Here is a 27416-nt window from a genome sequence, read left to right on the forward strand (position 1 = left end):
CCCTCTGTATAATAGGCTCTAGGTTCATCCAGTCTCATTAGAACTGACTCAAATGTGTTCCTTTTTATGGCTAGTATTCCCTTGTATATATGTACCACGGCTTCTTTACCCATTCATCTGTTGATGGACATCTAGGTTGCTTCTGTGTCCTGGCTACTGTAAATAGTGCTGCAGTGAACATTGGGGTACTTGTGTCTTTTTCAATTATGGTTTTCTCAGGGTAATATGCCCAGTAGTGGGATTGTTGGGTCATATGGTAATTTTATTCTTTGTTAAGGAATCTCTGCACTGTTCTCCATGGTGGCTGTACCAATTTACATTTCCATCAACAGTGTAGGAGGGTTCCCTTTTCTCCACACCATCTCCAGCATTTATTGTTTGTAGCTTTTTTGATGATGGCCATTCTGACCAGTTTGAGGTGATACCTCTTGTGGTTTTGATTTGCATTTCTCTAATAAAGAGCAATGTTGAGCATCTTTTCATGTTTATTGGCTTTCTGTATGCCTTCTTTGGAGAAATGCCTATTAAGGTCTTCTGCCTACTTTTTAATTGGGTTGTTTGTTTTCTGGTATTGAGCTGCATGAGCTGCTTGTGATTAATCCTTTGTCAGTTTCATTTGCAATTATTTTCTCCCATTCTGAGGGTTGTCTTTTCACCTTGTTTATTGTTTCCTTTGCTGTGCAAAAGCTTTAAATTTTAATTGGGCCCCATTGTTTATTTCCATTACTCTAGAGGATCTTGCGTATACGTCAGAGTGTTCTGCATATGTTTTCCTTTAGGAGCTTTATAGTTTCTGGACTGACATGTAGGTCTTTAATCCATTTTATCTTTGTGTATGGTGTTAGGAAGTGTTCTAATTTTATTCTTTTTACACCCAGTTGTCCAGTTTTCCTACCACCAGTTACTGTAGAAATTGTCTTTTCCCCATTGTTTATTCAAGCCTCCTTTATCAACGATAAGGTACCCATAAGTGTGTGGGTTTACCTCTGGGCTTCTATCTTGTTCCACTGGTCTATATTTGTTTTTGTGCTAGTACCACACTGATTTCTACATTCTTGTGTATTAAACACTATGTGTGACAGACTTACTAAGGAATATCAAAGTTACAACTGGGAGGAATTAGGTGGTCATGAGTTGTGAAACATAATCAGATTTATCGTATCGATTACTGTGACTACTTGTGAGGAACATTTTGGCCCCTCTTATCATGAACACTTCTGGATTAGAATATCTGAGATAGAACTCAGAAATGTGCATTTTAACAGGCTTTCCAGGTGATTATTTTGTAGACTAAAGTTGGAGTTCCTGCGGTCCTCTGGAATGTTTCATTGTGCTATTTTGTTGACATCATTTGCTAGTTTTTGCACCTACTAGTTTATTCTCTTGCCACGTGTTTTGCTACTAGATGAACTTCACATCTAATTTGATATGCAGTTCAATTCCTTAGGCACGCTCCTTCCCCAGAGGAATACTGGTATTCTGATTCTACGAACCAACAGCGGAAGCAATACAGTGTCACTTTTTCTGTCCCGAAAATGTGGGGAGTCGGGGACAGAGGGCATTAAGAAGCTGCTTTGTATTTTTCAAAAGTTCCTCACATGACTTTGATATAGAAACTTTTGTATAGTTTTTTTTACAACTTTGTTATTTATCCTGCTATTCTGTTTTTATACCAAATCACAAGTAGAATTGCTTTTCTTATAAATATCTTTAACAAATCAACCAATTTTAATTTAGATTTTAGCATTAGTTATGGTTTCTTTTTCTAATAGGTCTCATCTTTAAGAAATGAAAAGCGAGGCTCATCATATCTCGTCTCTGCCCCAGAAGGTGGTTCAGTGGAATTTGTTGACCAGCATTCTCAGGGCACAGGAGCATATTACATGGAAACCTACTTAAAAAAGAAGAGAGTGTACTGAGTTAAGTTCTCTCCTTATAAACTCATAAGGTTCTTTGCAGTATCTCTGCTGTTCATCGCTGCCTTAACTACATTCAGACTAGCCATATCCTTTAAATTACGGGTTTATAACTTCCCAGAACGAACTGTGTTGTGCAGCAGGCAGAATTGCCAAGTCAAAAAAGTAAGTAGCAATAAGAGACATCAGTTGAGGACATATTCCACTAGAATTAGACACATCTTAATCAATGTGCTATTAACTTAGTCCATTGGGGAAATTAACATATATTCCAATATTCCTTGTTTAGGACTGGGAATAATTTTGACACCATATATAGAAGTGTGAAGCAATAAAATGGGAAACAGTCTTGGTTTCCCAAGCCTTAGAATAAATTTCTGATAAGCCAATGTGCATTTCAATTTACTTTATCTGGAAGTAATCTCATTCACAAATTTTTAGAACTTTTACTAGAATTAGAGTGCAAGTACAAAAATGCAGTGACTGGTAGTATTATACTCTACATGAAAACTTCATTATCACCCCCCCCCGATACCAGTCATGTGTTGTAAAACTCAAACACAGAGGTGACATCCAAGGTATATACCACTACCGATGCTTTACGCTTAATATATTATTTACCACTAATACCTCTTGTAGGGGGGAAAAGGTATTTTTTTAAGTAGCTTTGGTGATCTAGTAATAATTTCAGGGGTTGGCAAACTACTCCCTGTGGTCAAATTCAGTCCTCCACCTGTTTTTGTACTGCCTGCAAGCTAAGAATGATGTTTACATTTTTAAATGTTTGGAGGAAAAAAAAGTATGACTTGAAATTCATATTTCAGTGTCCATACATAAAATTTTATTCAAACACAACCATGCTTATTCACTTACATATCATCTATGGCTAATTTTTGTGCTACAGTGGCAGAGCTGAGTAGCTGCAAAGCATAAAATATTTACTATCTGGCCCTTTATAAAGTTCACAGACTCCTGATCTAATACCATTCATTCCCTAATCCTTTTATTTTACACCTACAAAAAGACTTGAATTTTGCAAGTAAGTGGCAAGAAACATAGGTTTCTAAGTCTTGTTTCGTATAATAGTGATGATTAATTTACACGTTTTGGTCATCAAATGCCCTATTTCCACAGTAAAGCAGTCAATTCTGCCATTTCTAAAGGGGTCTTATGAGGTAACAGTATTTATAACCATTCTTAGATAATAAGCTATACCTCTCTCTCTGCTTTGTTTCTTATTCAGTTGCAGTGTGTTAGGCTGAAAAATTACCCAGGTGTTTAACCCAGTTTTATCCAGCTTCCTTTCGAAAGAACTGTGTTTACTGCACATAACTTTTGACATCACCATTTCCTGAAGACCTTGGTATTCAAAATGCATGAGAAACCCTTTTGCTATCCAGAATGTCTAAGTTTGTTCTTTGTTATGAGACACTAATTGATGATGTAGAATTGAGGGGTCTCAGTGATCCTAGTCTTTTTGAAATCAGATCTTTAAGTATCTTGTATTTGAGGGACTTTATAATAGAGGGTATCACTCCTGTTTTAGAAGTTTAAAACTGGTATATATGATTTGTAATGTATTGCTTATATTAACTTCTACTGGCAAATGACAGCTAGAAAGTTAAACTAAGATAATTTCCAGTAAGTATACTACCTATAAATAACCAAATCAGGATGGGCATCACTCAGTTCTGACTCAGCAGATGAAAAATGGGTTCCCCATGCTCTGCACTTCTTGTTTTCCTGTTGCACTGAGCCTCTTCAGTGCTTTGTCATAACTCTATGACAGCAGAAGAAAGCGAAGATGGAAATTGTAGAAATATAAGCAGAAAGAGGTTGAAAGAACTAAAAGGTACTTTGAGTTAACAGGTGTGGGTCTGCCATCCATACTGGCCTGTGCCCCACTGGGACATGAGAGGAGACATGACACATGACTCAAGTGGTGTTAGTATAAGGACCATTACCCATGCTCTCCCCACCAGTCCATACTGTTGTTTTTCTATGTAAACAAATTGTTTGTAATGCTTTGAAAATGAACTCTTAATATTAAAAGGCATATGCATGTGAAGGCTCCATATATTTATTTGTATAAAGAGTAAACAAAGTGCATAGAGAGTGGCCACAGGTTTGATACAGACAGAGACATTTGTGATGCAGGGTTATTGAACAGATTTATAAATGGCAAGTTTATTGCTGCCATCCAGTCAATACATAAAACTCTTTTCAGGATCAAGGGGGAAAAATAATGATATCAAACAAATAATAGACAGCATCAACAGAAAGTTTTGCAGACTCTTGGTCAAAAAAGATCTACAGTTCACATTGAATCAGATTTGACATTTTGATTACCCAGCAGTCTCCAAGCAAACTGAAAACCGCCTAGTGGATCCTGAACTCCATAGTCTTCTGGCTGGGTCTTTCAAGTTTTGCACAATAGGGTGATGATGGTCAAAATAGTGATCGACTCTTGTAGATGGATGGTAAGTACTGAAACACTCTAAGAACAGTGCAATGTACATGGTATATATGCAATCATCAGCATCCAGAACCAATGCTGGAACAGCTTGCCCCAAAGTGGTAGAGTTACAAAAGGCTATACACTGACATTTCTGAAAAGCATGTATGCAGGTTGTTGGCCTCGGTTCTGATTAAAGGGTATACTGTTTAGGGAAGCACTGGCACAGGTTTAGTTCTCAAGAATTAATGTCATGCAGCAAAGTGTCTATTCCACAGCTGCCCCTCTGGGTATGTATGACCAGTCTTCTCAAAAATGGGTACCGCTGGTCACCCAAGGGGACAGGAGCTAAGCCACTGCAAAAACAACTCAAAGTTTATGTCCTACTGTTGACAGGAATACACTCATCTTTGTATAGAGACAATAGTATACTAACTAACTGGTATCTATATTTCAAGAATGTTTCATCTATCATGGTATAGATATTGAAATTTGAGGGCATATTAGAGTATTGGCTAAATTCATCAATCCTTATCTTTAGGTGCCAGAAAATATTTATTTCATATCAACTGGCAGCTAAGAAAAAGCAATCATCTTGAGACTCTACTTTGGTCAGCTCCTCTTGTTTTGAGAAATCCCATTCTGGTTTTCAACTGTGATGGTAAACTAACCAAACAGTGATATAGTCTTTCCAAAAGGAGGAGTGCTTAAGTGCTTTCCAATATTTTGGTTGTCACTATGTTACAGGTATCAAATTTAAAGAGGAAGTACTTACACATGTTAAGCATGTGTAATATGCTTAATATGTGCCTTATATATGGATACGTACCCTGGTATCTTTTTAGACAGAATACAAACTTTTTCCAGTAACAATTTTTGTAAATGGCTTGGGTACTGGTTGGGGGTAGGAGGACACATTAGAATTTAAATGTTACTCATGCTTCTTAGAAGTGCTTCAAATCCTTCAATAAGGTTCTGAAAGGTTGTCCGATTAGATGGTTGAAATTCCCAACACTTTCGCATATGTTGATAAACCTATTTAAAAAAAAAAAACAGTAAAAAAATGTTTAGGAGCTTTTTTTTTTTTAAGTATAGAAACATCAAGAACATAATTTTGAAAATGTGAATGAGTTTCCTTAAGTCCTACTATAAAACAAGAGTATTTGAATAACTTAAAATATAGAAAATGTGGCACATCTATAAGTATTAAATATTAATACTTAATATTATTCATAAGTATTTTAATATTTGAGAAGTTCATGGCTTAACTGACCTTGCAAAAAATCCAGGCCACAAATTACTGTAAGCCAATTTAAGGGTGATGTTATAGCTCAGTTTAGACTACAGATTTCCATACTGGCTGCTTCATTCTTTGGCTCATACATACTATTCAATGTACTTAAATAGTCTAAAGAATTAGTCTTAAAGCAGTTCAGTTAGAAATACAGAAAACTGATTGTCACAATAAGGTAACGTCAAAATACGCTCCTCTCGGGTGCTCACTGAGGTAAGCCTACTGTTGAAGGGAGTTCCTTCCTTGAACAGTGTGTGGTTGTCATTTCATTTGCCCCAAAGATGGTTTTCTCAGGTGGCCGAAATTCAGCATCAGAAATCTATTTTAAAATGCAAGCAGTGAAAACAGTTTTATTACTGCGAAATGGCCCATAAATACCTCATCTGGACAGTTCGGTGGACATGGCAAGCGTTTTCCTTCTTTTAATGTATTCACGAGTCTTGTTACCGTCATCTGACCATGAGTTGGGCCTATCATTTTCAGGAACAACTATGAAAAATAAAAATCAAATGAAATATTTTACTTTTTGCACATATTTATATAAACTCCAGAGAGGTTAAAGTAGGATTTCTAGAATTGGAAATGAAAACAAACAGGCTTTTCTCCTTAGTAACTCAAAGTCCAGGATGCTTTTCCTTTCCATTACAATACACTGACTGATTCTTTATGAACTAAACTTACAAAGCAGAGGGATGGACACATTTTCATTGGGGGCCAGATTCAAACAAAGGACAAGTCTGACTTACGGCCATGGGACTGGAATCTGAATCACAGTAAGTAAGCAGCTCATGCAGAGTCACTCCGAAAGACCAGACATCAGAGGCGATATAGAACTTACACTGAATTAAACATTCTGGAGCATACCTGAAAGAGAGCAGAACATGAAACTTCATTTCCTGGGAAGGACATACCAAAAAACATGAGAGTAACTCAGCCTAGAGAGCTGACTTCTTAGAATATAACATTCGAAGACACGTAAGTGTATGCTATATGTTAGTCACACATCTGCTGCCCCGGTGCACACCTGGCGTGAACAGTATCCCTGTGGGCCCTCAGTTCACACAGCACAGGCTCTCCCTGGGGAGGGGTGTGGGAGGAGGCGATGACCACAGGCCCAGATTTTATCTGCCTGCAAGGTCACAGTGAGTGAGTAGTGACCTAACTGCCCAGTCCTCTTACAGTATCTGCTGCTTTGGTGACTGTTACCCATTGCCTGAGCCAGAAATTGAGATATTCCCATATCCGGTCTCAGAAATACTTCTCAAACCTACTCACTGCTCCTAAACCCCACCATCACTGTCCAAATCACAGCCCTAGTTCATGCCGTCAGTGCCCCTCGCCAAATCAGACTCCCGGCTTCAATCTTGCTCCTCTCCTTCCCATAGTGATCTTTTTATTTATTTATTTTTTCCATAGTGATCTTTTTAAACAGAAGCCCCATCCTTAATCCTTCTAACAGCACCCCAAAACCCCAGCTCCAAAACTCAAGTGTCTAGGGCATTGCCTTAGCAACTGCAGAGACCTTTTATCATCCAGGCACGTCGAGCTGATTCCAGTTCCTGGGACAGCCACTACTCTATCTCACTCTTGCCAACACACACATGCCTCCTTCTACCCATCTTTACAACCCTCCAGGAATCTTTTAAGGACTTAGCCTAACAGAACTTCCAGAAAAACCAAGCCCGAACACTTCTATGATTATGGCACCATGAAACTAGCTGCCTCACCCATTAAAGTCTAAACTCGCTCATCTTATTTACCCTCGAATCTCTAGTACCTGGCACCAAGCAGGGCTCCTAGGTAGTCCTTTGAATAAATGAATTCATGTATCCACTGAATATGCAATGAATAAATGGAGGTTTGGCGTCCTTGGGTGGGAGAGACCCAGCTCGCCCATGTAGGATGCACCACAGTGCTGGTCAGTTCTACAGGACAGGGCAGAGTGCAGGCTTAGCAGCTTCCCCCGTGGACACTGTTCCAGACTGAGAGGGGTCCAAGTCAGGGTGCGGCCTTCCAACCAGGACCTCCCATGGATTTTCCTCTGCTCTGAGTTCTCCCTGAATCTGCCAAAGCCTCCTCGTCAACTCATACTTGCCCTCCAGGCTTCCTCTGCATGGCTGTGACTACTCTGGCTGCTAACAGTTTTAAGAACTGTCAGAGGAATGCCTTCTCAAGGGAAGACAGAGATACTGACTGCTGTTAGGTTTCTTCGTTGGAAGATGTTGTCTTTGAAACTCAGACACTGGCTTTCAGTGAAACAGCTTAAGAGCTGTTTCTTGAAGGCAAAAATTAGTCAATTCCAAATGATCTAAGTCCTTTCTAATCTGGACTAATAAAAGAATTTAACATGTCTCAAAAGGACCTGTCAGAGCAGTGGAAGCCCTTTGAAGCGCTGAGGAAATCTGTTTGATTCAGTTACCAAAACACAGGGCTGTCGCGGTCGTCCTTGACTGTGTAGTACTCCTTATCAGTTTCGATGGCTTTGGTGAGACCGAAGTCCCCGATTTTCACCTGGTGCTCACTCTCCACGAGGACGTTTCTTGCTGCTAAGTCCCGGTGAACGTACTGCCGAGAACCCAGATAGTCCATCCCCTGTGGGAGAGAAGCAAGGCAGAGTGCGCTGTGAGAGCAAATCAGGCGGGATTTTGTCTCTGCCGCTTTGTAACACACACAGAGATACAAGTGTCATTTCATTCAGGTAGCACTTTGTTTGTTTTCACTTTTACGCAAAAATAGTAAGACCAATCTGATTCAAAGAAATACAGATTTAAAGAAACCATCACTTTCTTAGTAGAGGCTAATTTCAGTCCACATCAAGCAGAACAAAACAAACTCAGTATAATTATCAGAAAGTTTCCCACTTATAGCCTAATTACAAACCAATTACTCAGGACAGACTGCCTGATTTTTAAATTTTTACCAGGTTTTTTCTTTTTTCTCTTTTTACCTTACAAATCTGAACGGCATATTTTAATTGCTGTTTGAGGTTAATTTTGTTCTTATTCTTTGGAAGATATTCCTTAAGGCTCCCTGAAGGCAGAAACTCCATGATGAGCTTAATACCATTTCCACCTGTTTAGGGGGGAAAAAACCCATCAGTTGTTGTTCAGTCACCAACTCGTGTCCAACTCTTCACATCCCCATGGACTGCAGCGTGTCAGGCTTCCCTGCCCCTCACTATCTCCCAGAGTTTGTCCAAGTTCATGTCCACTGAATCAGTGCTGCCATCCAACCATCTCACCCTCTGTCGCCCTCTCCTCCTGCCCTCAATCTAACCCATCAGTACAAGGCAGTCAAATGAAGGAAGAGTACAGGGCACAGGATCTGGAGACAGAGGACCTGAACTGACTTCAGCATCGACCCTGAAACCACAGGCAACCACAGGTTAACCTCTGCTTAATCCCAGAGGTTCCAGAAACTTGGGATCCTCAGGAGTGACCAGGGTACCTACCCCAGGGTTGTCACCATTCACTCAGACAACGTTGTGTTCTGCAAAGCACTCGGCAAATGATTTTAAAAAATCATGAGCCACATCATTTTCACCACAAATTTTCAAGTACAATAACACGAGTGCTGTAGTGGCTTGTACAAAGATACATTCACTAGTAAACACTACTTGCCACTTTGATTTAGACAACCAGAAAACTACATGCCCTGCCTAATGTTGGGTCAGAAAAGCAGATAAAGGAGAGGAGTGGGTGTCAGTTTCAACTGGCCTAGTGTGCTGAGTATTGGGACAGGGGAAATCTAATCCCCAGTGTGCGTGTAGTAGCCACCTAAAGAAACAATGCTGGAATCATCCCTGCCTAGGAGGGAGGCTGGGTAGTCTTCTCGGAAGCTCTGCAGCTGCTGAGGGATCTGACAGTGCGTATGGCTTGCAAGTCCTAGAGCTCTGGCGGTTATCAGCTAGCACTCAGGCAGCCCAGATGAGGCTGAGGGCATGGCCTGCTCGGCACTAGCCTTTATGTGACCCCAGACAGCCGTTTAGTCTTTAAACAAACCACATTTTGCATAACATACCATCTTCTGTGCAGATGCCTTTATACTTCACAATGTTCTCATGATAAAGATTTCTTAAGATTTCAATCTCCTTCTTCAGATCAGCGATGTGGTTCCCTCCACTCTCGGGCTTCAGGGATTTGACAGCCACTTGCTCCCCTGTATTGTCCCCCTCAGGGTCATACCTGCAGAGCTCGACCTTCCCAAAGTGGCCCTGGAGGGAAAGATGCACATGCTTGATCAGAGAGGCCCCAGCCTGGGTCAGCAGGACACACTCAAAGATGAGGCTTGTTCCTCTGAAGGCCGGGGAGGGCACACACTGCCTGACCCGCAGGTAACAAGCTCTAACCTGGTCTCTTCCTACTCCCTGTGCCCTTCCCCCCTTAGCTAACATGCCATCCCTTCTTCTGTTATTGCGCTAAGACAAGAAAAGGCTCTGGTGACTGGTGAACCGACACATCAATCCTAGTTTCCGTGAACGTGTAACTCACAAGGAAATGAAGTGTCAGGTGGTGCAACCATGGCATTCTTTGACAGCCCTGGGTCCACGCTACAGGAGGCATCACAATGTGGCTACAAAAGGCAAGGCGTGAGTCTTCAGAAGATGGGGATTAGAGCCCAGCTAAGCCACCTACTGGTGAGGTAGGCCTGGTTACCCAGTCTTCCGAGTGGCTCCAGAGGTGCTCGTGTACACACTGGTGGTAAACCCAGGGATGCTGTGAGGAAGCGGGACCACTGTGCCTGCAGAGTGCCAGCACCCGGCCTTGCACAGGGCACCCGAGATGGGACAGTCTTTATAAACTACAGGAAATCTGTATGAAGATGCAAATCCAGTAGCTTCTCTAGTCACATTTACTGTTAGGGAACTGCCATTCAAGGTCCTGAAGAAAAGCTAGCATTCTATTTCAGTGTTCTGTGAGGTAAATCCACCGTTCATTTAAGCAGCCTCACAGGATACATATTCCCAAAAAAAGTCAGAGGCAGCGATTGTTCTATTTCTACCATATCTATACCCATCCCCTAGGCCTCTCCCTTTATATTCTCTGTCCCTTATTAAAAAAAAAGGGACAGCGGCAGCTCCTGAGGGTGCTAATGTCCTGTGTGCATGAACAGGCAGGCATGTGCATGCTGCCACTCTTTGTCAGATGGAGAAACACACAATCCCTGAGAAAACACTGGAAGATGCTTCCTCTTATAAACTTTGACCTGAAACGAGAGAGAATGGAGAATGGCTCTAGATGTCCAGAGAGGTGAATGGTCAGGAGTGAAACTTGCCTCTCCCAAGTCACGGATCCTCTTTAAGAACCGCTTTTCAAAATGTGTGGGATCCACTTCAGTTGTTGGCTTTTTTTCTGATACAATGTCTGGATCTAACAGAAGAGAGAAAACATGTTAAAAAAGAGTGAATGCCCCTCCAGGCTTCAAGTTGTCACCCCCTCCCCCGGGCCCTGGCTGGTCTTGGTTAAACAACTTAAGGCAGTCTTACTCTGCTCCTCCAGCTTATTGATGTCTCTCATGATGGCTCGGAAGAAGGGTCTCTGGTTGGGGTCGTAGTTCATGCAGCGGGTCATCAAGTCAGCTAGCTCCTTACAAGATGGGGTCACTGGCCTGCACCGGCTTTCATAGAATCTCTCTTTCTGCAAAGAAGAGGACCATGTTGAAGAAACCAAAGGAACCACCCACAAACCTTTTAACCCCAGGTCAGAAAGAGTTACCTAACAATCCCTAATTTAATTCCCAACAGCTCTGCTTAAGGGTAGACTTCATAAATGTGAGTGCTGCTGTTGCCTTTTTTCACAGCTGTGGAAAATCTCCTGATACAAAAATAGTCTGAATTCAAGGAAAATACGCAGTATATCCTACCCAGTCCCAAATAAGCTGTATTCCTGCAAAGTCATGCAACCTTCTGGAATATGACTTGGCAACATGTGTAGAAATCTTCAGATTCTTCAAACTCTTTGACTCATTAATTGCAACTACGGAATGACTCACAAATAAGTCAGATATAAACAAAGATTTATATTTAAAGATATTCCCTGCAAAATTAAACAGAACATTACAAATATGAAAACAACCTCAAGGCCAAGTATCTAATTTTAGTTAAATTAAGTAAATTAGAATTTAATGAAACAATGAACTCTTAAATCAATTTAATCATATAGGATATTACATTAAGTGAAACAATTCAGCATGGTCCCAATTTTGTTTAAACTGATAAAAACAGACAGGAAGACAATATGCCAAAGTGTTAAATATTAGTCAAGGGTGACTGGAATATAGTGATTAATATTTTCTTTTTTAAAACTAGTTTTCTCTATTTCCCAAATTCTCATCAAGTGGTTACTTTAAAATTCTGAAACAAATGATTGATTTATTTAAATCATTAAAAAAATTCAGTAAATTCACTACGCCCCAGACTCTGGTCTGTCGCTGAATCTCAAGGGTACTGGTTTCTCTTGTGGTCCCTGTGGACCCTGCTGTAGGGGTGGGGAGTTAGGCTCCAGAGGAGAGGAGGAAAAGCAAGAGAATGAGGGAGCTGAGGGCTGCCCCTGCCTTGGAGTATTGCTCACTCTTCTAGGCTCCAGTGCAGACCTTTGCTTACCCTGTCTCCATATTCTACTCAGCCCCGGGTAAACACAAGGTGCTCAAACATACTGACAGCAAATGGTATGCCGTTTTGTTTCCAAGGAAGTTAAAATTACTCCCAAAAGTCCTGCCTGAAAATTCCAAATAGCAGATCTACAGAGGTGCTGATTTCTCCATGGGTTTTAGCTTAATTCCTCTTGCCCAAGTCTTGCACCACGTTCATCTGTCAGAAGATTAACAGGTTAGAGGTTCTTTAGCCTCTTTGGTATCTCCTCCAAGCGCACCCTCCACACTGAATCCCCACTGCCACTTCCTGGCTCAGGCTCTCACCATTGAGCACCGCAGGGGACTCAGTGCCCTGCCCTCTCCTCAGCCTGTCCATCTAACTACCGTCTAAGCGCGCCATGCCGGCGCGGCCTCCAAGCCCTTCACCGGGTCTCCAAGCCCTTCACCGGGCATTTAGGGCCTCTAGAAACCTAACCTCACACAACCCTTCCCACCTGTTCACCTGTCACTCCTCTCCACACTCCAGGCAAATGGAACCACTTACTGCTTCCTGTAGACGTCTGAAATGCCACCTTCCCCTGGACTTGGATCATTCCCTCCCAGCTACAAGTGACGCCTGCCCCGCTAAACACACAAGGCGCATTCCAGAAAGCAAATCAGTGAGTGGGGATCAGTGGTCCTTCACTGTAACTGCTACTGCAGTATCCCTTTAGAGTTAGAAAGCTCTACTAGCTCTCTGCAAGTGAACAAGCAAGAGTTAGCCTTGAAGTTGTGCATCCTAGCTGAATAACCCAGGCCATGAGCCACCTGCATCTTGGTTACCTGACCTGTAAAACAAGAGTAATGACACTACCCTACCCAACACGCATGGCTCTTTGGGTGATGGTTTCAGATCCTTACTGCTAGTTTAGCCCAATTCTCCTTCTAGACCCTAAGGTCACTACGGGCAGGTAAGGCCTGTGTCTCTTTCATTGTGAACCCCTAGCTTCAACTTAGGACAATGCCTGGTACACAGGCAGGACTCATAAATACTTGTGTGTTAATCCTGAGATGCTAGAATCAGCTCCTGAGCTCATATTGTATACCTGGCACTCTACGTGCATTATTTGATTAATCATCGTAACAACCCTGCAAAGTAGGTACTCTTTATCTCCATTTCATAGATGATGAATCCAGGCCCAAGGAAACTAACGTGTGAGGTTACACAGCCAGTAAGCCTGTGGAGGAGAGTCAAACCCGTGACCGTCTCCTCTCACAGTGTGGGGTTTCCTGATAATTCCTGAGACGCCCCTGTGTGTTCAAGGGGCCCTCACTCAGCTCCCAACTGGAAAGCAGGCGCTCACCTCAATCAGCGTCTTGTCTTTCAAGGGGATCTCGCCATTGTAGCAGATTTCCCAGAGTGTGGTTCCAAAGCTCCACTTGTCAGCAGCCACACTCAGATTCTTGGAGTCTTCAACACACTCGGGAGCAATCCAGGGGATTCGTTCTATGCACTCTGGAAAAGCCAAGAGGCGTTCACAGATCAGTGTCTGCAATACCTGGGGAGTGTATCACCACCACTGCAGCAAGAACTGGAAGTTAACAAAGAAATGCCTTCAAGCACTGTTTTCCAAACGTAGGCCGTGGCTGGACTGGGCCTGTGGAAAGCTTGTTAAAGGGGCAGTTTTCCAGCCCCTCAGCCCTGGCCCTTCTGATGCACCTGTCTGAGACAGGGCCTGCAGATGTGTCTGTTTAACAAAGACTCCCCAGGAGGGGGTGGGAGCCCATCTTCTGAAGCTTTGGCTTCAAAAACAGCAAGTCACCCCCGAGTGGAGGAGGTCACATGGACAAAGGGTTAAGAAAGGGAAGGCCAGGGAGAAGAGGCCAACACATGCAGAGTGGGCACAGGCTAACCTCCCCTTCCCCCCACACTCTGCACCATCCAATGTCACACTTCTCTAACGTGGGTTTTCTTTCATTTGAGAAAGAACAAAAGAAGTCACACATCTCTTGCACCCAGCTGCTGACCAAGGCCAATAAGCTGTTTGGACCCCCTGCCACGTCCACAGAAATGGCCCTGAATGAGCTCAGTGGCCTCCTGGAGCAGCCTCTCAGCCCCTGATGGAAACAGGCAAGAAGCCACTCCCGAGCTGGGCAGTGATGCTCAGGCCTGGTGGCCCTCCTTCCCGCCTTCTCACGTCCTTCCTCCTGACAGACAAGTGCAGGCTGGCCCTAGGACCGTGTGCCTACCGTCGCCTTGCTGCCGGCTCACCTCACTGGCCTATAAGGCCCAGATGAAACCCACCTCCTTGCTGATTCACTCTCTGGGCCCCCCGGATGTCGTCTCTCTCCTCTGAATTTTACTGGCCCCTCTTGCAGCATCCCCAGGCTTCTCTACTTGTTCTAGAGTCACCGGTGTCTGTGTCTCAGACCCTTGCTGATAATAGGACCCCCGACAGGTTCAGGGCTGGGTCCGTCTCAGGACTGCTGGACGATGGCCAGGCAGTAAGTGTCAAAAGGTGCCAAAGGATGCTCCCTGCTCCCCTTCCAAAGAGTGGATGATTTGGGTCTTATTTGTGAGGCCTGTCCTTCATCCTGGTTTCCTTCTAAACTCAGTCCATTCCTTGACTGAATGACTGAGCAAAACTCTCACTGCTGAAGACCACAGGCCATGGCAAGTGGGGGGTACCAGGCCCAGGGGCGCTCTGGGACCCCACGTGGGCCTAGAGACAGAGCACGAACTATGCGGTGCCACGCAGCGTTTCAGCTGACGGGTCTGCCCACTCCTCTGGAGTTGTCGGCTCAGGGTGACTCATTCAAAGACAAGATGCCTCAGCAATGCTAAGGCACCTCCCCAAACTGCTCACTCGCTACAGGGGATTTCAAAAGGAACACAGGGAGGACCCAGGGCCCATTCCTCCTGACACCCCTCTGACCACCCAGGACCCACAGCCTCCCTCTGAGCAAGGTGCTACCCCTACACCTCAAACAAGCTCCTTCATCACCAGGACCAGATATGTCTTGGCCAAGTGGTTTCTTCTACTGCACAGACAGCTCCTTGAGGTCAGAGACCAACCCTCCCCCGCACAGCATCTCCTCCACCCCCAAGGGCTGGGCAGGAGCAACAGACACCTTTTGCAGAAGTATGCTTTCTAAAAGGAGAGAGAACCCCAGCCCAGCCCCTCCCCAGCTGGCCTGGACCTGCCTGCAGGGGTGGGGAGGACATGGGAGGGAGGGGGAGCGCACCTTGCCTGGAGAGCACAGTGATGGGGATGCCAGGGTCACTGAGCTTGATGAAGGGGCCGCACTCACTGTCGATGCCCTCGCGGGCCAGAAGGAGGTTTTTAGTGCACACATTTCCGTGGACCAGGTCTTTATCCTCCTGCGGAGTGAAAAGGCTGACTCAGCAGAAATGGCAGTGGTGCTCCCTCCTTCCCGAGCCCCCTCCTGTTTCCAGCCCTCCGGTCGTAACCCACATTCCCCCAGCCTCAGCCAGACCCGGGCAGCCAAGAGCTCCCATGGATGATCTGTGCAACTTGGGCACGTTCTATAACATCCCTCTGCTCTACTTCCCTCATCAGGGAGACAGGGATGACTAGGGTCGGGGGAGGGGGGTGGTGGGTGGGCAGGCTTCATAAGGCTTTTGTGAGAATTAAAGTGGTGAGAGCCTAAAAACACATGCACAGCTGAAGCATGGTAAGCACTCAATAAATGTGAGCTACTGCTGATCCCAACAGATTCATTCACTCATTCAGCAAGTACTGTAATATTTCTACTCTCACCATACAATGCAGTACCCAAGTCAGTCTTCTGAAGGGATAAAATTTCCCTCTAAGCAGGATCCATACGTAAGCACACAGAACAGCCCAAGATGGTGGTTTTCACTAATCACCAGGCACACCTGTATAAAGGCACACAGCCCGGGCCCTCCAGTCTGCTTGGTTAGTACCTCCCTCCTGCCTCCCCTACTAGGAATTCTGGTTCTTGGCTGAGACGACAGACATCAGAACATACTTACCAAGTAACTCAGGGCGCTGGCCAGCTGTTTGGCAACTTTAAACTTCCAGGGTGTGGTGAGGACGTCACTTTTCCGGTGCATGAAGAGGTCCAGGGGTCCCCCCTCCACAAACTCTTCCACCATGATATCTACAAACACACAAACGGCCACATCTGCAACCTGACGTCCATCTGGGACAGCACCCTCCCCGATTCCCTCACCAGAGCCTGGTTTACTGACTGGTACTCAGCTTGACAGTCCAAGTGGCACAGTACTTCAGCGTCGGACAGGCTTGGGTTCAAGCCCTGCCTGACGCTCCTTCTACTCTGACTCTCTGAGCAATGAACTCAGCCCACCCACTCTCCACTTCCAGTGTGGGAACCAGAGCTGGCCAGAAGTAAACATTCAAGAAATCAATGAAAAACAAATGAGATTTACTTCCATGTCCACTACTAGCTTAAGCAAGTGACCTGCTCAGCGCTTTGCATTCCTTGATTACAAAAAGAAAAGCAAGAAGCCTGAGCAACATGAAGTAGATGTCAGCTCCCAGTCATCTTCACAGCAGCCATGCTCCCCGGCTAGGACCACCCTCCCCTTCCAAAGAGAAACACTTACTCTCCACATCTCGGACGCAAACCCCATAGAGGTACACGATGTGTTTGTGGGAGACCTGCCTCATCATGCTGGCTGCCTCAAAGAAGGCCTGTGGGAGAACAGGACAAAGACATGTCAAGGGCAGGCCTCCACTGACCGGACCCTAAAGTGGCTCAGCTGAGAGGGAAGGCAGTGGATCCCAGGGAAGCTCACCACTGTCTTCGTCCAAAGGCCTGGCCTCAACTGCCCGGAGGCACTGCCAAGCCTCTACTGTGAGTGTCACCTGGCTGGGACATAGGACTTAGGTAGAAACCCCATAGGACACAGTGCTGGGCTGGTGGGCTAGGCTGGCAGCAACTTCCTCATTGGATATTCATGTCCACTGCTGCTTCCTTCAAAGGTTGCGAAGTAACAACGTTTGACACTATATTAGAATAAAAGGAAAACCAAGGCAGCAGATGTCTGTCGAGACTCGGCTTTGTCTCTAACAGGATGTGGGAATCGTGGGTCAGTCATTTGACTCCTCTGGGCTTTACTTTTCCAGACTCTGGGTGATAGCCTGGGCTGCATCAGGGCTTTTGAGACCACTCAGCTAGTGTCCAAGGCTCCACGGCCGCCACGTGAACCTCTAGGAGGACACAGGAGAGAGTGGGACAGACAGGGAGGGACAGGCCAAGGTGGGGGGACTGCTCAAACCACCATATCTGTACTCCCTCGCTTGCTTCCTATGCCGCGTTAACCCAAGATTCTATTTGAAGAAAGGAATCTTGACTGGAAAACAAGGCCAGAATGGGCAAGGGTTCCTCTCAGCCCACTGTGCTCTACTGGCTGCACAGATGGGGGAGGGCGATGAGGGTGACACTTGCCAGAGAAATGTCCCTGTGGCTGGGGTCTAAGACCTTCAGGATGACTTTTATTCTCTTCTCTTCAGAAGTCCCTTCGTCATCCTTGTAATCCGTGAGGGTCCCAGAGTAGATGTGTGTCCGCGTGCCTCTCCCAAGGTGCTCGCCCTGAAGGGGGAAGTGGGAGGTTAGCGTGACCCTCCCTGGGGCTGCAGTGATGCCGGTCTGAGTCCTCTGGGGGGCACACACACACACTGCTCGGGTGGGACAACAGCAAAGGGGCCCCAGCAGCTCACATCTCTCGGGGCCTGGGCCTGTCAGGCCTCCAGAGGAAACAAAAAGCTACCTGGCCCAACACAGCGGAGGCACTTCCTGGGCCCCAGGAGACAATCCTCTTATTCTCTGAACAGCAACCCGCTGTATCTCCCTCCAGGAACAGCCTGGGGCCAAAATATAAACAGTGACCTTTCGTACAACTTCCAAGGGTGCCCTTAATAGCCACCAATGCTGGCCCCACCCTGGGCCTCCAGAGCAGGACATCGCAGGAGGTTCCTCCACCCACAGGCTGCGAAATAGGAGAACAGGCTTGTGAGTCCTGGCCCTACTACTTATTGGCCTTTGGGGAACTTGCTTTCATCACACTCAGTCTGCACCCGTTTTCTGTAAATAGGTTAACAGTATACCTGTCTCCTAGGGTTGGTGTTAATTATCAAATGAAGAATTAGGTAGAAAAGTTCCTGGCACACGGTGAGTAGAAGTCAATCTGTCGGCCGATGTGTTTTGTCTAATCGCCCCCTCGCACCTATTCATTCTCTACCCATCTATCTGATGCACAGGTATACGTGTGCATGCTTTCAAACTAGCAGTACAATTTATACATGCACATGCCCTAGCAATCCCTAGAGGAAGGTGACTGATAGCAGAGGCAGACTCAGGAGGGACAGGCCTCAGTTTCCCCGCATATGAAAAGGTAATAAAACCAAATCAGCAGCATGAGAACTAAATGAGATCATCTGCTCAAGGCCCTGAACATACAACAAACAATGATCTGTCTTTAAGGCCCTTTTGGCTTAAGCTTAGACTCCACCTGCAATGTGGGAGACCCAGGTTCGATCCCTGGGTCAGGAAGATCCCCTGCAGAAGGAAATGACAACCCACTCCAGTATTCTTGCCTGGAGAATTCCATGGACAGAGGAGCCTGGCGGGCTGCAGTCCATGGGGTTGCAGAGAGTCAGACATGGCTGAGTGACTAACACACACACACACAGAGATTAAGTTTTAATAATTCTGAATTAAATACTCTTACTATTTGGAGTGAATCCAAATGTGAGTCACGAAACTCAGGCATTGTCAAGCTAATGATATTAACCCCACAAAACGTGTAACTGGGAGTTCTATCATTCTACTGATATGTATTATTCTAGGACCTCCTCTAAATGCAGAAGATGCTTTGTGGCTGACTCCCTAGGCTGATTTCTGTCTCTCTTAAGAATGTACACAATCGTTAATTTGGTATATTAATTTGCACAAATGCCACCGTTTGTCATCTGTCACAGCAGAATGGTGGTACATCTGCCCTGTCTACTGTATCCTGGCAAGGCCCTGTGGCTATTCATTAAAGCTGCATCTGTCATGAAGCGATTCATCAAGCTTATGGGAAGTTGTGTTCCCAGAACATCCTGTAAAAGCCATATGCTTTCAGAATAATTACTGTTCCCCCAGAAGCGTTGCTTATTCCGGGGGCCAAGTCACAGCACTGTGCGGTAAGGATTCCACAGCAACTGTGTGTCCCACTCCAGCCTCCCCCCACGCTGCGCCCTGTCTTTGCTGAGTGCTTGTCCATCCTCTGGGGCTCTGCTTTGATGCCACTTCCCCCAGGACACCACTGCTGTCCCAAGACCAGGCAGCATGGTCGTTTGACAGACCCACACCCTGCCGTACCTCTCTACTCGGGACTTGTCTCCTGATAGTTTAATTATCTACTCAGGATAGATAAGAATCTGCCTCCCCCACCGGACTGTGTGCCTGCTGAGGGTGGCGGTCATGCCTGGCACAGGGAAGTGCTCAGTCACTCTTGGCTAAATGAACACTGGAGGCACAGAGGATGGCACAGAGGCCCAGAGGCTCAAGGGGAAGAAGAGAAGGAAGACCCTGGGTACACGTCAAGTTCCAGGAAGAAAAGAGGCTGGGGTGCTGCCCATCTCTGGACACAGCTCTGATACCCTGAGGGACAGAACAGTGAGATCTGCCCTCAGGAAAGCATTTACATAGTGAAGCAGGGCATTTGCCCCTGTGGACTTCCACTCCCTCAAGACCTCCTCAATCATTTCAGGAACTGATTTCAAAAAGCAGATGAACAACCCAGCCTCAGGCCTGCTACCCTTTGCCTGGTCCTCAACGAGTGAGCCCACGACTCGCCCTCCAGCACCTCCAAGATGGGGCAGCCTCTCTGGGGCAGTAAGCGGCCTGCACAGATTTCCTTCCCTCCCAGGCTGCTGGCACACTGGCTTAGTCTCCCCCTGTGTCAGGGGGCTTAGGTGGGGGGTACATAACAGAAAGTGGGGGTTCCCTGGACCTCATACCCTACAAGGCCCAAGGGCAGCTACGAGGAAAACTGGGCCTGCCCAAGCCTGCAGACACTGGGCCACAGCCCTCCGGAGGCTAGAACCCTGGTCTGAGGTGTCAGTTTCTGGGCACAGCTCTCTCCTTCAGGTCTGAACTGTGTGTCTCCTGCTCCCTCACTGTGCTCTGTGCGCCCTCAGCTTTGTTCTGTCTGGAAATGTCATCAGAAAGCCCAGGACTGAAATTCAGAAGCGCCTTGTCACAAAGCATGTTTTGGGGCCATGAGAGTCATCAGCCTATAATCCCCTATGGAGATCTGTCAACATGCCCACCAAATTCTCCAACTACTTCTAGGGCTGGTCCCTACAACTACAGGAACCGGGAATGGAAGGTCTCTGTAGCCCTCGATAACCATTCAAAAATTGACTAAGCCAGGTCCTTCAAGGAGAGAGTCTAGGGTGCATCAGCAAGGCTGGGTGGACAGCAGGGCACCTGCTGGCTGACCAGCTTCACCTATGAAAGGGAAGTCCCCTTGTTCATCAGGATCTCTGCAAACATGACTTTGTTCTCCCCAGGTTCCCCAGGCTTCTCCACTGTGAGGAGGCAGGGCCAGGTCTGTTCCCAGGAATGGCAGCAATGACTCACTTGCGTAATATCTTTCTTGAGGATTCGATCGAAACTCAGCTGGCTCATGGTGTAGACAGGCTGCCACTCCTGGGCTTTCTTGGTGGCCACCAGCAGATTGGAGATTTCTATGGAAGAAAGAAAGAGAAGTCTGAGTGGAGCAATGAAGGTCTAAGGTCCCAGTTGCCAACATCTCCTCGGCCATGGGCTTGCTCAACACATACATGGGCACTTGTTGGCTCCGTCACTCAACAAATATTTACTAAGTACTTGATTCCTGCCCTCCAGGAGCTCATCAGCAAGGCTAATAACAGAGCCAATATGAATCAAATAATCAATCAAAATCTGTGCCACTACTCTTAAAGGGCAGGCACTCCGGGGTTGACACAGCAGGATCTGTACTGGTAAGAGAAGTCAGGGGAGGAAATGAAATGTTAGAAGCTGAGAACAGAAACTCTATAAGGTAGGGCCTGTGTCTGTATTATTTCCTGCTCTGCCTTCACAGCCTGGTACACAGTAGGCACTCAATAAATACTTGTTAAACATATGAATGAAGAACAGAGTGTGGGCTGAAGGATGAGAACTGAGGACAAAGGAAGCACACCAGAAGTGACAGGAACCAAAATGGGAGGGTTAAAACCCCAGGTTCCGTGAAGAACAGGGTGGGTGACCCAAAAAAGAAGGCTGTGCCAGAGGCTTTCTAGTTCCTAGCAGTGCCGACAACAAGGAGGCATTTAATGAACTGCTGGCTCAATGTTCAGATTTCAAGCAGACCATCCCCCAGATTCTACTGATTCAAATAACAAACTAGACCCCTTATAAAATCTGCTAAGTCAGGGTGAGCACAGGTGGCATGCAAGTCGCCGTCCCACCATGGAGCCACTCTGAGTTCCAAGGTTATCGTGAGGGAAGAAAGCACCTTCCAGATCGGACCAGTCACCAGAGTATTCATCCACTGTCCTTAAGCAATGGGCCAAGTGACTCAAATCCTCTATCCTGCCAGGCAGGATTTGTTATTTTCTTTTGTTTTTTTCAGCTCACACTTTCTGACTACCTTCTCTGTGCCAGCCACTGTCCTACGGAGTTTTATACACATTAGCTCCTTCCCTTATGACAATCCTATGAGATATATAGTATTCTTATCCCCTTATAGATCAGAAAACAGATTCAGAGCTATTAAATCATTTGCCCAAGGTCAGGCTCTGGATTCATGCTGCATTCAGGGCTGGCTCCAGTCTCTTGCCTCCACAGCATGCCTGGCCCTAGTGGAAGGGGGTACAAATCTGGGAGCCAAAAGCTTGTTCAGATACAGGCTCCCCCGTTATCATACCTTGAGTACCCCGTTTTCAGACTCTCCTCCATTCTGTTATCCTGACTCTAACCCCAGTTACCTGGGAAAAATCAGCTTCAAGCAGGCAACTCTGGAGAAAAGACATGAAGAAAGGGCCACCTGAGTGGTGCCCAAGGGAAGGGTGTAGGCAGTAGGGCCACTGAGGAAATCAGAGAAGAGAGTGGGAACAGGGGCCATTTGTGGGCCACTTCAGAGAACATGGAACTGGGATCAAGAGTGGGGAAAGCTGGTAAACGTCCATGAACCTGTTTCCCCACTACAAAAATGGGGGACACAGTTATGCTCCTCACTGGGGTGCTGTGAGGGATAAACGAGATGATGCTCGTGGAGGGTCAATGCCTGGTGGGAGGTGACTGCCCCGTAACTGGCAGCCCCTGTGACTATGAACGGTGTCACATCGGTCAGCACCTTCATCTGTGTTGCACCACCTGATTCCTGGAGCTTTGGCAATGATCTGCTAAGTCCTCAGTGTCAGAGCTGAACCGTGTAGAAATCAAGCTCCAAGATTTGACTGCACGGATGAGAACATGAGAGAATCAGTGGTGACTGGTCAGTAGTTCCCCATCTCTTAACACGGTCACCCTCAGACTTGGAGAGGGACAGCAGCACTGGGCAAGGCGCAAGAGAAGTAGACTTTCTTGACTATCACACTCATTCTGAGGGGCCGCCTGATTTTATTTATTCCATGAAGTTTCTTGGGTGCATTGAAGTGTGAAACCCAGGCTGGGCTCTGGCCATCGGAAGCCAGTGCTCAGAAGGGCTGAGGCGCTGAGAAACTCAAAATGACACTCTCCTCAGTTTTCACAATTGCGCCACTTCTCTAATTTGCAGGTGGCAGAGGGAAGACGAGGCTTCTGAGGGCATACGTGGAAAAGCCACCCACATACGCATAGTCTCGCTCTACCCCCCACAGCACCCACCCCCAAAGGTCAGGAGAACTGACCCTCACCCCAGAGTCTCGGGCTGGTAACTGCACTTGTAACTCTGCAGAGGGTGTGATACAGGGGAAAGAGCACTGTGGTTGGAGTCGGAAAACATGAGTTCAAATTCCCATGCCTCCTCTAACTATCGAAGCAATCTTGAGTAAGTATAATGGATAGCAACATACTACAGATCATTATGAAGATTAAACAACTTAAACCATGAAAGAACCTCAATGGGTGGCTGGCAAACTTAAGAATTACTCATGTGATAATAGATGACAGCAGCCATTATCATCACCATTATTATTTACTGCTACTTTTTTTTTTTTAACTGCTACTCTCAGTGTAACCACTAGGGATACAAACAGTTGTGTGATTCTGAACAAGTTAGTGAATATTTCTGATTCTCAATTTCCTCATATTTATAATAGCTACAAAGAACTAACTTAAAAATGCAGATAAACTGCTTGGGACTAGTAGGTACACACCAATGTGGTGGCTCCTGCTGTAACTATTCACTCGACATGAGGGAGCGCCCATTCTGTGCTGGGGGCTGCCTCTCCCATGAATCATCGTGGTGAGACCCAGATCCTGTCTTAAGAGTTTATAATCAAGTGGAGAGACAAACACTGAGCATCACATTCAGCTCAGTGCTCCAGAAGCCTCAGCAGAAGCCGTGAGGAGGGTTCAGCCCTGTTCCTGTGCTTCTCCCGCCGCAGCCGCCAGTCTCCAGCAAGGTGGCAGCCGCACCAGAGGCCTCCCAGCAAATTCCAGCAGAGAAACCACATGCCCGTCTCCAGCCTGCCGCCACCTTGCCTCCCGGGCCTGCAGTGCTCCATTTCCTCAGCCTCAGCCTGAACCCTCTAATCCCTGAACCCACTAAAGCGAAAAGGGCCTCTCATATCTGGAAGGAGAGATTATGCGAGTGAATAGGGTTCCTGGGCTCTAAGGTTAGAGTCCACCCTGAGGTCTCACAGTCAAGTGGCAGATGTGTTTTTACCTTTGCAGAGTATCTTGAAGCACAAAAACAAAGGCTGCAAGTTACACCCCCAGGCTGGCAGGAAACCCTATCTGATCAACAAGCACACAAGTCCTTCCTCTTTCACTGAGTTCAATGACAGTGCCTTGCTAGGAGACCAAAAAGCGATTCAAACATCAAGCACCCAGGCCCCTTTTTGTGCTGGTGTTGCTTCCTCTGCCCACCATGCACAGAAAGACTCACAGACACACTCTGTTAACAGACAGACTAGAGATCTCTTCAAGAAAATCAGAGATACCAAAGGAACATTCCATGCAAAGATGAGCACAATAAAGGACAGAAATAGTATGGAATAAGCAGAAGCAGAAGATATTAAGAAGAGATGGCAGGAATACACAGAAGAACTATACAAAAAAGATCTTCATGACCCAGATAACCGTGATGGTGTGATCAGTGACCTAGAGCCAGACATCCTGAAATGCGAAGTCAAGTGGGCCTTAGGAGGCATCACTGCCAACAAAGCTAGTGAAGGTGATGGAATTCCAGTTAAGATATTTAAAATCCTAAAAGATGATGTTGTTAAAGTGCTACAGTCAATATGCAAGCAAATCTGGAAAACTCAGCAGTGGCCACAGGACTGGAAAAGGTTGGTTTTCATTCCAATCCCAAAGAAAGGCAATGCCAAAGAATGCTCAAACTACTGCACAATTGCACTCATCTCACACGCTAGTAAAGTAATGCTCAAAATTCTCCAAGCCAGGCTTCAACAGTATGTGAACTGTGAACTTCCAGATGTTCAAGCTGGATTTAGAAAAGGCAGAGGAACCAGAGATCAAATTGTCAACACCTGCTGGATCATCGAAAAAGCAAGAGAGTTCCAGAAAAACATCTACTTCTGCTTTACTGACTATGCCAAAGCCTTTGAAGGTGTGGATCACAATAAACTATGGAAAATTCTGAAAAAGATGGGAATACCAGATCACCTTACCTGCCTCTTGAGAAAATCTGTATGCAGGTCAAGAAGTAACAGAACTGGACATGGAACAACAAACTGGTTCCAAATCAGGTAAGGAGTACGTCAAGGCTGTATATTGCCACTCTGCTTATTTAACTTATATGCAGAGTACATCATGAGAAACGCTGGGCTGGAAGAAGCACAAGCCGGAATCAAGATTGTTAGGAGAAATATCAATAACTACAGATACACAAATGATACCATCCTCATGGCAGAAAGTGAAGAAGAACTAAAGAGCCTCTTGATGAAAGTAAAAGAGGAGAGTGAAAAAGTTGGCTTAAAACTCAACACTCAGAAAACTAAAATCATGGCATCCAGTCCCATCACTTCATGGCAAATAGATGGGGAAACAGTGGCTGATTTTATTTTGGGGGGGCTCCAAAATCACTGCAGATGATGACTACAGCCATGAAATTAAAAGATGCTTACTCCTTGGAAGAAAAGCTATGACCAACCTAGACAGCATATTTAAAAGCAGAGACATTTGACCAACAAAGGTCCTTCTAGTCAAAGCTATGGTTTTTCCAGTGGTCATATATGGATGGGAGAGTTGGACTATAAAGAAAGCTGAGCGCTGAAGTATTGATGCTTCTGAACTGTGGTGTTGGAGAAGACTCTTGAGAGTCCCTTGGACTGCAAGGAGATCCAACCAGTCCATCCTAAAGGAAATCAGTTCTGAATATTCATTGGAAGGACTGATGCTAAAGCTGAAACTCCAATACTTTGGCCACCTGATGTGAAGAACTGTCTCACTGGAAAAGACCCTGTTGCTGGGAAAGATTAAAGGCGGGAGGAGAAGAGGACGATAGAGGATGAGATGGTTGGATGGCATCACTGATGCGATGGACCTGAGTTTGAGTAGGCTCTGGGAGTTGGTGATGAACAGGGAAGCCTGGAGTACTGCAGTCCAAGGGGTCACAAACATTTGTACACGACTGAGCAACTGAACCGAACTGAGAGTGTCTTTGACTACACTTGCTGGGTCCTCAGGAACAACTGTGCTGCCCTTTCCTTAAGGCCTGACTCCTCCTAAGAAAGGAATCTGACGTATGCAGGCCAGTACTGTGTGGCAGAGAAACATCAAAATAATTGGTACTCAAGGGATCTGGCACTGGAGATAGACCAGGCACTCAAAACCCCTTTGACCCTGGCCTTTAATGAGACCCACTTCACATCTCCAGATCTGTTTTCTCTCCTATCAGACAGGACACTGATCAAGTGACCGTACGTGACCTTCCAGTTCTCACATTCTAAGAGGTGATGAATCTACCAGCAGGACATCAATGACACTGTCTATGGTGCTTAAAAAAGAGCAATCACTGGGGAATGCTACCAAACATACAAAGAAAAACTTACATCGATCCTTCTCAAACTCTTTCAAAAGACTCAAGAGGAAGGAACACTCCCAAATTCGTTTTATGAAGCCACCATCTTCCTGATACTAAAACCAGACAAAGACAACAGCAAGAAAGGAAATTATAGGCCCATATCTCTAATGAATACAGACGCAAAACTCCTCAATAAAATACTAGCAAATGTAATTCAGCAACACATAAAGAGGATCACACACCATGACTGAGATAGATTCATCTCAGGGTCACAAAAATGGTTCAACAAACACAAATCAATCTATGTGATACACCACATCAACAAAAGAAAAGACAAACCACATGATCATCTCAATAGATGCAGAAAAAGCATTTGATAAAATTAAACATCCATTCAAAATGGATAGAGAGGGAACATATCTCAGTAAAACATGGAAACAACCTAAACGTCCACTGACAGATGAATGGATAAAGATGTGCAGTATAGAGAGACACACAGAAATATATACACACACACACAATGCATGTCTGACACACACACACAATGGAACATTATTCAATCATAAAAAGTATGAAATGATGCCATTTGCAGCAACATGGATGGACCCGGAGATTATCAGACTAAGTGAAGTAAGTCAGACAGAGAAAGACAAAACCGTATGATCACTTACATATGGAATGAACTTATTTCTAAAACAGAAACAGACTCACAAACACAGAAAACAAACTTATCCTTACCAAAAAGGAAATGGAGTGCACGTCAGGATAAATTAGGAATTTGAAATTAGCAGATACAAACTACTATATATAAAAATACGTAAACAAAGTCCTACTGTATACACATGGCACTATATTAAGCAGCTTGTAATAAACTATAATGGAAAAGAATCTGAAAAAATATACAGATATGTGAATCACTTTGCTGTACATCAGAAATGTAACATTGTAAATCAACAATAATTCAAT

The 27416-nt window shown here is 45.4% G+C and overlaps 2 protein-coding genes across 20 annotated transcripts in view; one reads left to right on the forward strand and one right to left on the reverse strand.

Moving 5' to 3' along the window:
• RAVER2 (ribonucleoprotein, PTB binding 2) overlaps positions 1-3984 on the forward strand; it is a 137263-nt gene extending 133279 nt beyond the window's left edge. For all 12 annotated transcript variants that reach the window (XR_015160213.1, XR_015160210.1, XR_015160211.1 and 9 more), the window contains one exon: positions 1773-3984. Coding sequence is in view for 7 of the 12 variants with exons in the window: in XM_086390392.1 (XP_086246518.1) it covers positions 1773-1919 (147 nt within the window). In the remaining 5 variants the exon portion in view is untranslated. The remainder of the gene's footprint in view (positions 1-1772) is intronic.
• JAK1 (Janus kinase 1) overlaps positions 3981-27416 on the reverse strand; it is a 139599-nt gene continuing 116163 nt past the window's right edge. For all 8 annotated transcript variants that reach the window (XM_086390383.1, XM_086390376.1, XM_086390380.1 and 5 more), the window contains 14 exons: positions 20876-20982; positions 17693-17836; positions 16848-16935; positions 16254-16381; positions 15482-15617; positions 13600-13751; positions 11151-11301; positions 10940-11034; positions 9686-9878; positions 8613-8737; positions 8085-8257; positions 6412-6529; positions 6044-6154; positions 3981-5406 (listed from right to left, as the gene is read on the reverse strand). In XM_086390383.1, coding sequence (XP_086246509.1) covers positions 5296-5406; positions 6044-6154; positions 6412-6529; positions 8085-8257; positions 8613-8737; positions 9686-9878; positions 10940-11034; positions 11151-11301; positions 13600-13751; positions 15482-15617; positions 16254-16381; positions 16848-16935; positions 17693-17836; positions 20876-20982 — 1832 coding nt within the window. In that variant the 3' untranslated portion in view covers positions 3981-5295. The remainder of the gene's footprint in view (positions 5407-6043; positions 6155-6411; positions 6530-8084; positions 8258-8612; positions 8738-9685; positions 9879-10939; positions 11035-11150; positions 11302-13599; positions 13752-15481; positions 15618-16253; positions 16382-16847; positions 16936-17692; positions 17837-20875; positions 20983-27416) is intronic.

The sequence above is a fragment of the Bos grunniens genome, chromosome 3 (assembly GCF_055505025.1).
Source record: "Bos grunniens cultivar Pamir isolate PY7600 chromosome 3, Bosgru_T2T1.0, whole genome shotgun sequence".
Classification (NCBI taxonomy): Eukaryota; Metazoa; Chordata; class Mammalia; order Artiodactyla; family Bovidae; genus Bos; species Bos grunniens.